Source organism: Mytilus californianus, unplaced genomic scaffold, assembly GCF_021869535.1.
Source record: "Mytilus californianus isolate M0D057914Y unplaced genomic scaffold, xbMytCali1.0.p SCAF_7, whole genome shotgun sequence".
Lineage (NCBI taxonomy): Eukaryota > Metazoa > Mollusca > Bivalvia > Mytilida > Mytilidae > Mytilus > Mytilus californianus.
The window spans coordinates 42,796,666-42,809,428 of record NW_026262723.1 but is presented as its reverse complement, the minus strand read 5'-3'; the positions used below and the strand labels follow the sequence as shown (position 1 = coordinate 42,809,428).

At 32.6% G+C, this 12,763-nt stretch overlaps 1 protein-coding gene across 9 annotated transcripts in view; it reads right to left on the bottom strand.

The window, feature by feature from the left end:
- Positions 1 to 12,763, bottom strand: part of LOC127709457 (uncharacterized) — a 378,921-nt gene that overhangs the window by 84,960 nt on the left and 281,198 nt on the right. The window contains exons 25-26 of one of the 9 annotated variants that reach the window (XM_052215030.1): positions 1,195 to 1,386; positions 251 to 468 (exon numbers count right to left, since the gene is read on the bottom strand). The exons of 7 other annotated variants lie outside the window; for them this stretch is intronic. In XM_052215030.1, the coding sequence (XP_052070990.1) occupies positions 251 to 468; positions 1,195 to 1,386 (410 nt within the window). The remainder of the gene's footprint in view (positions 1 to 250; positions 469 to 1,194; positions 1,387 to 12,763) is intronic. One more of the 9 variants, XM_052215028.1, reaches the window with a different exon arrangement.

The following is a 12,763-nucleotide window of genomic DNA, read 5'->3' as shown; positions in this document are numbered from 1 at the left end:
TAATTTGCAACTTTATGAAAGACCTCTTGAAAGACGTCATCATCACTGAACAACAACTTCGCTAATGCAAACTTTTTTCACTTATTCAGGCTCCAATCAATGATTTTGTAGGACAGCTGACTTGACTGTTACCTGTCATAGTATTTTTTGTTTGGATTCAATAATCCAGATATAGAGTTTATTAAACTATGTTTTTCATTTAAAAGACAAGGATATCATATTAGGAAATATACATGTAACTAAAACTTACATAAAATCCTGTAACAGTAGTCATAATATTTGTTATTACTACTGGACCAATAGATACCACATTAGGAATGTTGCATATGATGTAAATGTCATTTGTTAATGATGCATTGTTTGTTTTGATTTTTTCATCATGACCTGATTTACAGTCTTTAGCGAACTGATTTTGATCAGTTATGTAGACCATTTGAAGTACTATGATGTAGGATGGTTCATCATACTCTGAAATAGATATGTAGCGTCAATTACTGGTTTAATTCATGTTAAGGATATAATCACTTCTTTTCAATCCAAGTTGAGATTTTTTTCATCTTATAATTTCCTGCTACCTATATTCTCAGGTTACTCGTTTTCAAATCAGAAAGAATGATGCATATGTTATCTGTGACGATATTTTTATGTTATTAATGGAATGGACATATTGACAAGATTTCAAAATGTGATAATTTGACAATGTTTGCAGTTTTGCATTAAAGTTTAAAAAAAAAACAAAAACTGTAGCACGTAACCTATTTAGACCGAGACTTGAACTTGTAACTCATAAAGCATTTCCCTTAATAAATGAAAGACACTATTACATGCTCCCGATATCACATTTCCATGTTTAGTGAAAAGTGAAATTTTACTCAAACCTTAAACCACAGCTTTAACCCATCACATTTCCCTGTTCATAGAACCTTTAAGTCAGGGTCAAAATCCCAATTTTACATATATACTAAAACGTTGACCTCAAATTGAACATATGTAAAAATTTCAAGTTTATGTGACCAGCAACTACATCAAACTTAAACGTTTACCCAATGTCTCTTAGTCGCAGGCGATACAAACACCATGTAATCTCAAAACATATGGGAAATTTTACTCTTTTCCGAATTTTTCTAAGTCATAGCAAGACACTTTGTTTCTAGAATGAGGTGTATTTGAGGTAGCTATCTACTATTAACATACTTATGCATGTATCAGTAGGTAACGTTGGCAGCCACATGTTTTGTCCTGTGCAGTCATATGTCTTTGTTTCGTTGCCATCAAAGAACACAAATCCACTCCTACATCTAACTTTGCAGCTGATGTTACCAGAGGTACAAGTGACAGCAGCATTTGGTACACTTACTGGGAAAGACTCTCTAAAACATGCACCAGCTAGGGAAAAAACATGCAAGATTCAAAAATTAATCTTTAACTAAGGTAGAATTTGGAAAATATCATATTATGTTCAAATAAGGTAAATAGAAGTCAAGACATGCACAAAGATAAATCTTGTATCAATAAATTTATAAGACGTTTTTTCATGCACTTATCCATGAATTACCCTTAACCCGGAAATTTACCTTTATCCTTTACGCTTAATCAGGAAACAAAACTTTTCTAAAAAAAATTTTCAACAAAGCAAAATATTTTATAGTAGGTCTTTTGATAGGATATATAGTTCAGTAATAAATATTTTTGGATGAATAGAACTATGATAGTTGGAATAAAATGCACAAAATATTGAATTAATCCTGATATGTAAAGAGAGAATTCATTAAAAATTTGTATTTAATGTAAAGGGAGACAACTGCAACGTATTACTCTTAAAGAGAAACGTATTTACTCTTTATCTAGAAAATACAATTATGTAAATATTGAATGCTTTTAAAGAAAATAGCTATTATAAAAACAAAATGCATATTTCAACACAAAAATGCACATCAAAAATTACATCAACTATATGATAAATATCTATAAATAAATGAAACCCAAATGCTATCATATGTCCTTTAACAATCTTGCAGTTTTAAAGTTCGAAACTAATTTTACTTTTGTATCATTAAACGGGAAGAACTAGTTGTACCTCCGCAAATAAAGTTTTGATGTGTAAATACACGAATAAATCTGTCTGTTCGTTGGCTTATCTACCGTTGTGAATTGTAAGAGCAACTTCCCCCTAAACGGCTGGGCAGATAGTTCATAAAAAATTTTATAACACTACCTGATGATGGACAAAAAGGATCATTATCCCGGTCTAACATGTTAAAGTTGAGAAAACAATAGTATTGTACGGCAAGGTTTCCTGTTTGGGTTCACTCACTCAAAGATCCAGTCTTTATCGAAAAGTAATATAAGATATCATTGAGTGATATATTTCATAAAACAATATATCATGCATATGTATGATTGTAATTTTTTTTTTCTTAACTCATATTAACATAACTTAGCTCGTATGCGTCGTCGTCTTCGTACACTTTTTCGATAACAATAAGAAACTGTAAAATGATCAGCAATGCAAAATATATTATGAGACTGTTTAGGTAGCTTGCAATTTTAGTTAGGCAAAAGAAAAAAAAAACTCATCCGAAATATGAAAGAAAAATATTTTCTCTCGGTAATACATAACAGACTAAATAGCTGCTTCTGAATATAGTGAAACGTTCTACTCTATTTCAATACTCTGGAAATAAGAGTGAGTATTCATTTGACGGAAATACGACCAACAGCTGGGTTTTTTTTAAATTCAATTCCTCCGCCCCCTCAAAACCCTTGCCCCCAAAGAGACGACTCACTATATAGAGATACACCAAAACTTATTAACACGTAATTAGATTACAGCTTCACCTGACAAATTAAAGTAAACTTTTTAATATTCATTCTCTGTGGATACTACTCTCAAACAATTTTACAGTTTGAACAAACATTCTTGTGGAGAAGATAATTCTTTTTGAACTCAGAACTTTGTTTACGACACTTATTAATTAAGAAACACTAAATCATATAATCATAGGACTATGCTATACTTATTAAGATTATATCTTCTTCATCTACATTGGGTCTGACTTTAGTCTGCAATTTCTCATGTCAATATTATTGTTCGGCAATATTTTGTAAAAGAAAAGTATGTTGCAGTGAAAAGAGGGTAGCCGCGATGCTTTCAATTGTGTCTTCTTTCTTTTTAAAAAGAAACAATGTTTCTTGTAATCTGGGGAGGAAAACATCAGGAACTAACATCACATATTTACACATATAGACATAAAATAATGATCCTTTGAACTGACAGTCGTTTGGACAGTATAATTCCTATATACCTCCAAATTGTTTGTGAAACATGTAAAAATACAACACATTTAACAAAAACACCATTAAGACCGTATTGTCCTTTTCAGGTTATACGTATACCTTGATTCCAGTTAGTCTAAAAACATTGAGCCTGTAATTTTACTGTTATGTTGTTACTCTTATCCCGGAAATATGGCATAAAGAGAACATAAGTGTTTCATGGAAAGGGGTAGTAGCTACATAATATGTTGTCAGTTATCACTCTCCTTTCTGTTTAAATATGACACAATATTGTTTCTTTTATTCTTTGCAACTTCTCACATCATAACTTTTGAATACTCAACAGTTCTAAACAGACAGTCGTTTAGACAGGTTGATCTTATATACCCAAGATTCGTTTGCTAGGCGTATACAAATACCATTAAAGTCACAATAAGGGTCGTTAACTCTATCGCTACAGATCGGCTGTTAAAGGGTCGATAAGTAATTTTAATTAGTAATTTACCATTTAGACATGCAAACCATTAAGAAGGAAATTTTTGCTGCTAATGTTGAATGACTCACTATGACTTTGAGACTTAGAACAACAAGTTATGTCTAGTATCAATTCCTTATGTCTTTGATTTAATTTATTCGATAGGTATATTTTGAACAAAGTACTTATTCATAAAAGCATCAACCCCATTTTGAAGTTGAAAACGGACTTCGAAAAACACCGCAAATGTGAACTGATTCCTTTTTTTTAGGGGTAACAGATACAGTGGAGACATTATTGTAGATCTCGACAAATTCTATTCTTATTTCAGTATTAGTTCAATGAAAAGATGACCAAATTTTAAAATATACATAAAAATGACAATTCATCAATATGATTTACCATCTCAAATAAAAGAACTGCTTATTCATACTTGTAGACCTATTTACTTCATAAAATTGAAATTTGCAGGATAAGAGGATTTCGTATGAGTAAATTATCGACATAAAGGTAATTCCCGGATAAGTGTATGACAGACGTTTGTTATAAACTTATCCGGGACTTACATTTAGCCCGATAATTTACTCCTACGAAATACTCTTATCCTGGATTTTTTTTTTTTTTTTTTAAATATATTAACAAGTATTAAAGGGGCACTAGCTACGAGATATTTAAAAAAATCTAATATATGATTTGTTTTTGTTGAATCATTAATGAAAGTGGAATAGTTAAATAATTATTCGCTTTTAGCCGCCAGTATGGTTCAATTTTGTCAAAATAAGCTAAGAAACATTGATGATGAATTATTCACTTGCAAGTGAATAATTCGACCTCATTGAATCCGTATTCATGTGAACTTCAATTTCACCCCTTAGCTAGAGATGAATAACACGTGAATTTAATGTGTAAAGTTATTTAAAGGAAAAGAATGTCAACATTGAAAGTGAAGCAAAGGTAAATCATTTGATTGACTGATCCGATTCACAAAAAAATCATTCTTATACAGGTAAAAACGATGATAAACATATATTTTTAATCTATAATATGAAATTAAACAGACCTAGAAAAAGCAAGTAGCACGAGTTCGTTTAATCTATTTATATCTTTATTAATATTTGCATCGCTTATACGGTCATCGGATGACTTTGGAGGTCAACTCGATAGTTAATTAGATGGCGTCTAGACTAAAATACACACGAAACGAAGCTACATGTTATCATGCCCATGTCCTGTTAACTGTTTATTTGAGACTTTTAATAGTTTGGATAAATGTTTTACATTGTTATAAATCAAATATGAGAATTTGAGTCAAATCGGTGAACATGAATTTGACAGCTAGTGCCCCTTTAACAAGCAGTTCTGTTATTTGAGCTCGTAAGTTATATTGATGAATTGTATTTTTTATGCATTTACTTTTAATTTAATTACAAATTCATTTAACTAATACCGAAATAAGAATCATAGCTGTCGAGATCTAAAATAATGTCTCCCATGTATCTGTTACCCCTTAGAAAACTTGAAATAGGAACCAGCTCTAGTTCGTGCTATTTCCGAAGTCCGTTATCAATATGAAGATTTCAACAATATTGATGCTGTTTAACTTTTTATTATTTCTTCTGATGAAAAATATCAACACTTACAGAAATGGAAAAAAAAGGTATGTATTAATTATTTGTGACTATTTTTTAATTGATAAAAAGCTTATACGCACAATTTTAATCATCATAGTACAAGTAATATGCCGAAATCTTTTTAACATATAAAATTCACCTAAAATCAAAACAATATGTACGTACCTAAGCGCGAAGTTCATAAACATTAAAAATCTGAGTCCCTAAATCCCTAGGCACATAAATTTTCAAAAAGCTAAATGCGTTTAGATAAAAGTGTTTAGATGATTTTGGCGTTTTAAAAAGTGGGACAAGAATGTGCTGAGGATTTTGTTTAGGATATAAACGCTATTTGTACAGTGTAGATAGAGGTATAATAAAAAAGATTATAGCATCGTGTTCATAGTTTTTCAGTGTTGGAAACAAAGTTATGGGTATAAAGGAGTCATTCTGTCCTCTCGACTTTCCTTTTAGAACGTTAAAGAAATATAAAAAAAGTATTGTGTCATTTTTTCAAAACGCGGAGACAACCGAAATCATTGCAACTCATACTAACATAACTCCATTACATAATTCCGGGATAAGAGTACAGACATAAAGAGTACAATTGCAGGCAAATTTTTGCAAACTTATTCGGATGCAAGTCTAATATTGCATTGTTTTATCGTTACTTCTATAAATTGTGTCGTATTTTTTAGTCTTGCAAGCAATTTTTTAGGGTATATAGGAATCATCATTTCCACACGACTGTCCGTTTATAAGTTTAAGTATTTAAAAAGGTATGATATGAGTAGCTGTACAGAATATAAAAAACAATATTGTGTCATATTTGGGCAGAAAGGTGAGAAAACGGAACGCATCGCAGCTACCACCCCTTTCCCTGCAACATAAACTTTCTCTTTACATCATATTTCCGGGATAATAGTACCGACATAAAAAGTCAAATTGAAGACTTCTTCGGAAGGAGGTATGATCTGAACAATAATAACATGGTCTTATCGTTTCTTTTTCCGTTAACAGTGTCGTAATTTAACATGTCTTACAAACAAGTTTTGAGGTATATAGGCATTATCCTGTCTACACTGCTCAAGGCGCAGTTCAAAACGCAATTACTTTATGTATATGATGCTAGCAGTTTTGCAAGTTAACAAGGAACTTGGTTTCATGCCGAAAAGAAAGGAGAGACAGCCAACAGTATCGATGCAACTATCTACTTTCACTTTTCTTTAATAAAATATTGCCGGGTTAAGAGTACTGACATTAAAAATAAAATTGCAGACTAAAGCCAGACAATTCAGATGAAAGTATAATCTTAATATTTATAAGATAGTCTTATCTTTATGTTCCGGACCATATGAGTATTTGGACCATACGTGTATGGTCATGACATATCCGTATACTCATATGGTTCGATCACACGCGTATGGTCAGACCATATGAGTATCATACTCCTTTGGTTATTAACGGTCCGGACCATATGAGTATCTAGACCATATATGTATTTTAAGAATAAAAAAAAAACTATTTTCGTAGGAACATACATCTCATTCTCCGAACCTAAACGGCACAAGTAACTAACTGAATTTCTTTGTTTATTACAAATTGATATTGTATGAATCTTGGTGTATCTGTTATCTTGCCTTCGCTAAAGTTAATTTAAAGCGCATCTATCCTGTCGACTTTTTCGTCCGTACGTCAAACCACGATGTTTGGGAAGGGACTTTTTTTTTTCTTTAACTTTCTTCTAATTTCTGCTTATTTTCATTTAATTGATGTGTTCTTGCTCTTATTCATATGATCTTACTGTTATTGTAAGATCGTATGAATAGGAGCAATTAAGAACACATTAAATAACTAAAACCATTTTGAAATCTTTAAGATTTTTTTTTTCTAATAAAACCAAATGTAAACACCAACATAAGTTGAGATAAAGAAAAGAAAGAGTGTTCAATGACCAAAGCTCCTGTGAGTTAAGCAATTGTCTTCATTGCTCATTTACAAATGAAGATTATTTTTGGAATTTTTTTTCATAATGACCATGTAAAAATGATTTTACTTGTAAGTAAAAGAGGGACGAAAGATACCAGAGGGACAGTCAAACTCACAGATCGAAAACAAACTGACAACGCCATGGCCAAAAATAGAAAGACAAACAGACAAATAATGGTACAGATGACACAACATAGAACACTAAAGACTAAGCAACACGAACCCCACCAAAAACTGGGGATGATCTCAGGTGCTCCGGAAGGGTAAGCAGATCCTGTTTCACATGTGGCACCCGTCGTGTTGCTTATGTTATTACAAATCCGGTAAATAGTCTAATTCGGTAGGTCACATTCGTGAAAAGGGAAGGGTATTGTAGTTACGACATAAGGAACATATCCGATATTATCTGTGAAACGGTTATTCCATAACGGTCAACCAATTCGTGAGGGCGTCCGTAAAATTTACGAAGGGATGATTTCAACTTCACCATTTGAAACTCTTGGTTTAATAGCTTCCTTGTGAGCAGCAATCCTCTATCAAGGAAATCATGATAGGAAATACAAGCCCGGGAATATCGTATCAATTGGGAGATATATACTCCGTATGCAGGCGCTGCTGGAATGATAAAGTTCACGTTGTTCCATAAATCATGGTAACAGTGATCGAATTAGTCAAAAATTTCATTTTAAGAAACTCTTAATTCATGGGCCACATTTTCAACGTTCATCATGTAAATTACTCGGACCATACGCGTATCGTCCAAACACTTATATGGTCCGGAACAATACATACTATTGTTTCCTGTTTTGTGCGTGTTTTAAACGAAGTTTAGGGTCAAAAGAAATTATCCTTTCCAAATTATTGTGAGTTCAAAACGTAATAGGATTTGTGAGAAGTGAAAACAGAAATATTAGAAAAAGGTTTTTGGATATCAGCCTTAATTTATTTTTCAGACTTATTTATATACATGTAGCTGTAATATAATAAAGTTTTACTGTTATCTCTGGTCGTTTTTTAGGGGACAGAGGGTTTGGCGGTGGCGGAGTTATTGTATTTTTTGTAGTTCTGTAAAAAAACTGTTGGTCGTATTTACGGGATGAGAGTATTGACATACAGTAAAATAGTTAACTATATTCAGAAGCTTCTATATACATTGTATTTACATTTTGTAAACGACCATTGGATATTTGGGTTGGGAGGGTGGTGGCACGACTATTTATTTTTTTGCGGATTGGATATTTATTTCCATCTATCATAACGTTATGCACGATTATATTTGTTGCGCGAAAATTTATTTTTACTTTTGTGCACAACTGTTTCTTGCACTTTGTATTTATTTACAAAATATTCATTCAAATCCATCAGGAAAATCAACTGATTGTCTCCTCAATGAAACAAAAATACAATTACTTTCAAACTTCAAAGCTACAAGGCTATTGAGGAAATAAAATTGCATTTGGAATTGGGTTCATTTATCTCTATTAATTTTCATTTGATTAAATATTGGATATTCCTTGACAATTAGTCAATAATATAACATTATATTTTTTGGATAAGAGTAAACGAGTTTCCGTTTAAGAGTAATAAGTTGCAGTTGTCTCCCTTTCCATGAAATACAATTTTTTAATGTATTCTCCCTTTCACTACAAACTGCTCATAGTCTGAAAAAAACATATTTTGGGCTCGACCAGTAAAGTCGAGCAGAGATTTTACTCGACTAGTCTCGACATTATCTCGACAGTACTTAACTGTACTCGACTTTTGTCTCGACTTTACGTAATAAGTCTGATTCAGGACTTGATGATCTTGGTGTAGTCTGAAATGGCCTCGACCAAGTCTCGACCACTCTCGACCTGTCTCGACCAGTATCCACTCAGTCTCGACCTGTCTCGACTAGTCTTGAACTTCAAATTTAGTCTTGACTGGTCATAATCAGCCCATCTAACTAAATTAAATATTGATCTTACAAATTCCAGGTTATTTGGTAGTTTGGTTCATTGTTGTGAAATTTGAGAATTTAATTAATAGGTGAAAAAAGCAAGAATTTTCAAATTTTTTTGTAACTTTTTCAAATGAAATTGGATTTTCATAAAACTCTACAGCTATCTCAATTAAACATTGATCCTACAGAATGCCAGGTTGTTTGGTAGTCGGTTTATTGCTGTCAAATTAAAGGATGTAATTGATAGGTAATTAAATAAGCTCGAATTTTCAGTTCAGACTGAATTCAGATAGTCACCTTTAAATTTGTCTATTACTTTTTCAAATTAACTTGGATTTTCATAAAACTCTACAGCTATCTCAGTTGTATATATTAATCTCACTGAATCCCAGGTTGTTATGTTATTTGGCATATTGCTGTCAAATTTAAGGATTTAAATGATCAAGGTAAAAAAGCTAGAATTTTCATTTCAAACTAAATTCAGATAGTCATCTTTGAATTTTGTTATTACTATTTCAAAGCAACTTGATTAAGACTTGGTCGAGACCATTTCAGACTACACCAAGATCATCAAGTACTGATCCAGACTTATTAAGTAAAGTCGACACCAAAGTCAAATACAGTTAAGTTCAGTAAAGTACTGTCGAGACTAGTCGAGTAAAATCTGTGCTCGACTTTACTGGTCGAGCACAAAATATGGTCTTTTCAGACTCTTAGGAGTTTGTAGTGTTTACAAATAAGAATTATTTCAATATTTGTGCATTATTCAAAAATTATCACAATCCTATATACCGATAAATACTTGTTATTTTACTATAAATCTAATTAAAAAACAATACTTTACAAATTTTGTTTTGTTGAAAAAATAATACAGAATATGTTTGTTCCCTGGTTAAGGGTAATGGGATAATGGTAAATTTCCGGGTTAAGGGTAATTCCCGGATATGTGTATGTCATACGTTAACAGATACCATTGTTTGGTAGTGGTAATTTATGTAGCAATAATGCATAAACTTTTACAAGAAAAATAAGGATGTATTAGATATCTTAATATCTCAACTTTTAAATAATAAACTGTATTGTCAGAACTTTGAATAGTCTGAATTCTTAATCACTGTATACATATATTGTGCAATAAAACCAAACATGATTAGTGTTCCAATGTCTTCCATCACCGTACACTCTTGGTGTCCCACTCGGTGTTGACTTCTATGATTTGGAAAGTAACATTATCAAAAGGATGTTTCTTTGAGCAAAGATGTCTTGTGAGACGACAGTTTTTGTTGGTTTTGTACCATGAACGATGGTTATTGAGCCGAATATTAAATTTATCCATTGTTTCTCCCACATACTGAATGCCACAAGTGTTACATGTTAATATATACATTGAGTTCTCCGTTTTACAGTTGGAATTTGAATATATGGTATAATTTTGTTAAGTAACGGAGCTGATGAAATAGCTGCTTGTATTGGCAGCTTTACAACATAAGCCATTCCTTCGACCACATTGTTTGTAGCAACCGGGAGGTGGAGTTGGCTGCTTTGCTAATACAGATGTCACTAATTTGTCACGGATGTTTTTAGGCCTTCTGAAGGCCATAACTGGTGGTGAGGAAAATACTTTCTTTAGATTTGAGTCATTTTCTATAATTTTCCAATGCTTCTGAACAATGGATGACACATTTTTAAAATCAGGATGGTAAGTGAGTACAAGAGGTGTTCTGTTGACTTCTTTATTCTTATCCTTGTACTCTAGAAGTTCTTGGCGACTAGTTTTGTTTGCTCTTTCGAAAGCTATATCAATGATGTTGTTATTGTATCCTCGAACAACTAGATGTTTACGTAGTTGTCCAAGTCTAGCATTTTGCTTATTTTTAGTAGAACATATTCTCTTGATTCGCAATGCCTGGCTGAATGGGATACTACGGGAGCAGTGTTTAGGATGGCAACTTTTAGGAGAAAGAAATTGATGTTTGTCCGTTTTTTGGTATGAAGGTCCGTTATAATGGTTCCGTTCTGGATGTAACTCGTAGTATCAAGGAAGTTTATTTTCTCCATAGATGGTTCGTATGTAAATTTAATTGAATGGTGGAAAGAGTTACAGTGTTCTAGAAATTCATTAAGATGGTCCTGCGAATTTGTCATTTAAAATCGATATCGTCAAAGAATCGCAACCATGATAATGGCTGGTATGGAGCACTAGCCAAGAGGCGTTTTCAAGTTGGCCCATAAATATGTTGGCATATGACGGGGCCATTTTTGTGCCATACTAGTGCCGTCTATCTGGAGATAGTGTTTGTCATTGAAAGAGAAGTTGTTGTTCTCCAGCACTAGAAGTGTAACAAGGCACTCAGTTGATTGATTTTTTTCACTACGAGTGTTCCATGCCTCTTCACACGCTGCTATTCCTTCGTCTTGTGGAATATTGGTATAAAAAGAAGACACGTCCATGGATGCGAGTATAGTATTGAAACAATGGATAAATTCAATATTCGGCTCAATAACCATCGTTCATGGTACAAAATCAACAAAAACTGTCACAAGACATCTTCGCTCAAAGAAACATCCTTTTGATAATGTTACTTTCCAAATTATAGAAGTCAACACCGAGTGGGACACCACGGCGAAAAGGAGAAGAGAAAACTTTTGGATCCACCAGCTCCACACTTTAGAACCGGATGGTCTTAACGAAAAAGACGAGAAGAGATACAGGAAAGATAAAGAATAATTTAATACACAGCATCGTCTTTTTTATCCTGTAATATTGGCCAATGGACGTTGCAAACTTCAACCACAAATTTTGTATATAATCTTGAACTTTATCCATATTATGTATTATTTACAAGGCAGCTAGATTCATGTGCAACATGTACATTGGGCTGCAAAAGTTTCTTATCATCTACATCCGATTTCACCTGGATAGATGCACGCTTGATAAAGCTAGTCTGTCTAGCGAAATATTGCGTTTATTTTTATTGTTCTGTAAATTTTTTAAACATTCTAATATTTACATACTAAATAGTGTGTTAAAATTACATTGTTAGGCAATCTATATATATATATATACAAGTCTAAATTGAAAACAACGTTCAAACCTATGATTGCGTTGGAATAAAAACCGCAATTTTTATACGTGTGCATGCAAAACAAATTTCTTGTTAGAGGGGTCTAAATACAGCACAAACAACATTTTCCAAAAGATCAAAAAAGTGAAAAAGTATATTTTAACAAAACGCATTTGACTAACAGGTCGAACAACAAATGTTCTTAAATCCTGCTGACTGCCATTGGCGATTGCCAAATAAACGGATCACAAGGTGTAATAAATGGATCTAAACTTTAAATTTAATACCAAACAGAAAACAATAAACTTGCGGCGAAGATGGTATACCGCAAACAAAGGTGCAAATATTTTTTGTACACCATATCCGGATTTCGACAATTAATGTCTCTTCAGTGATGTTAGGAATC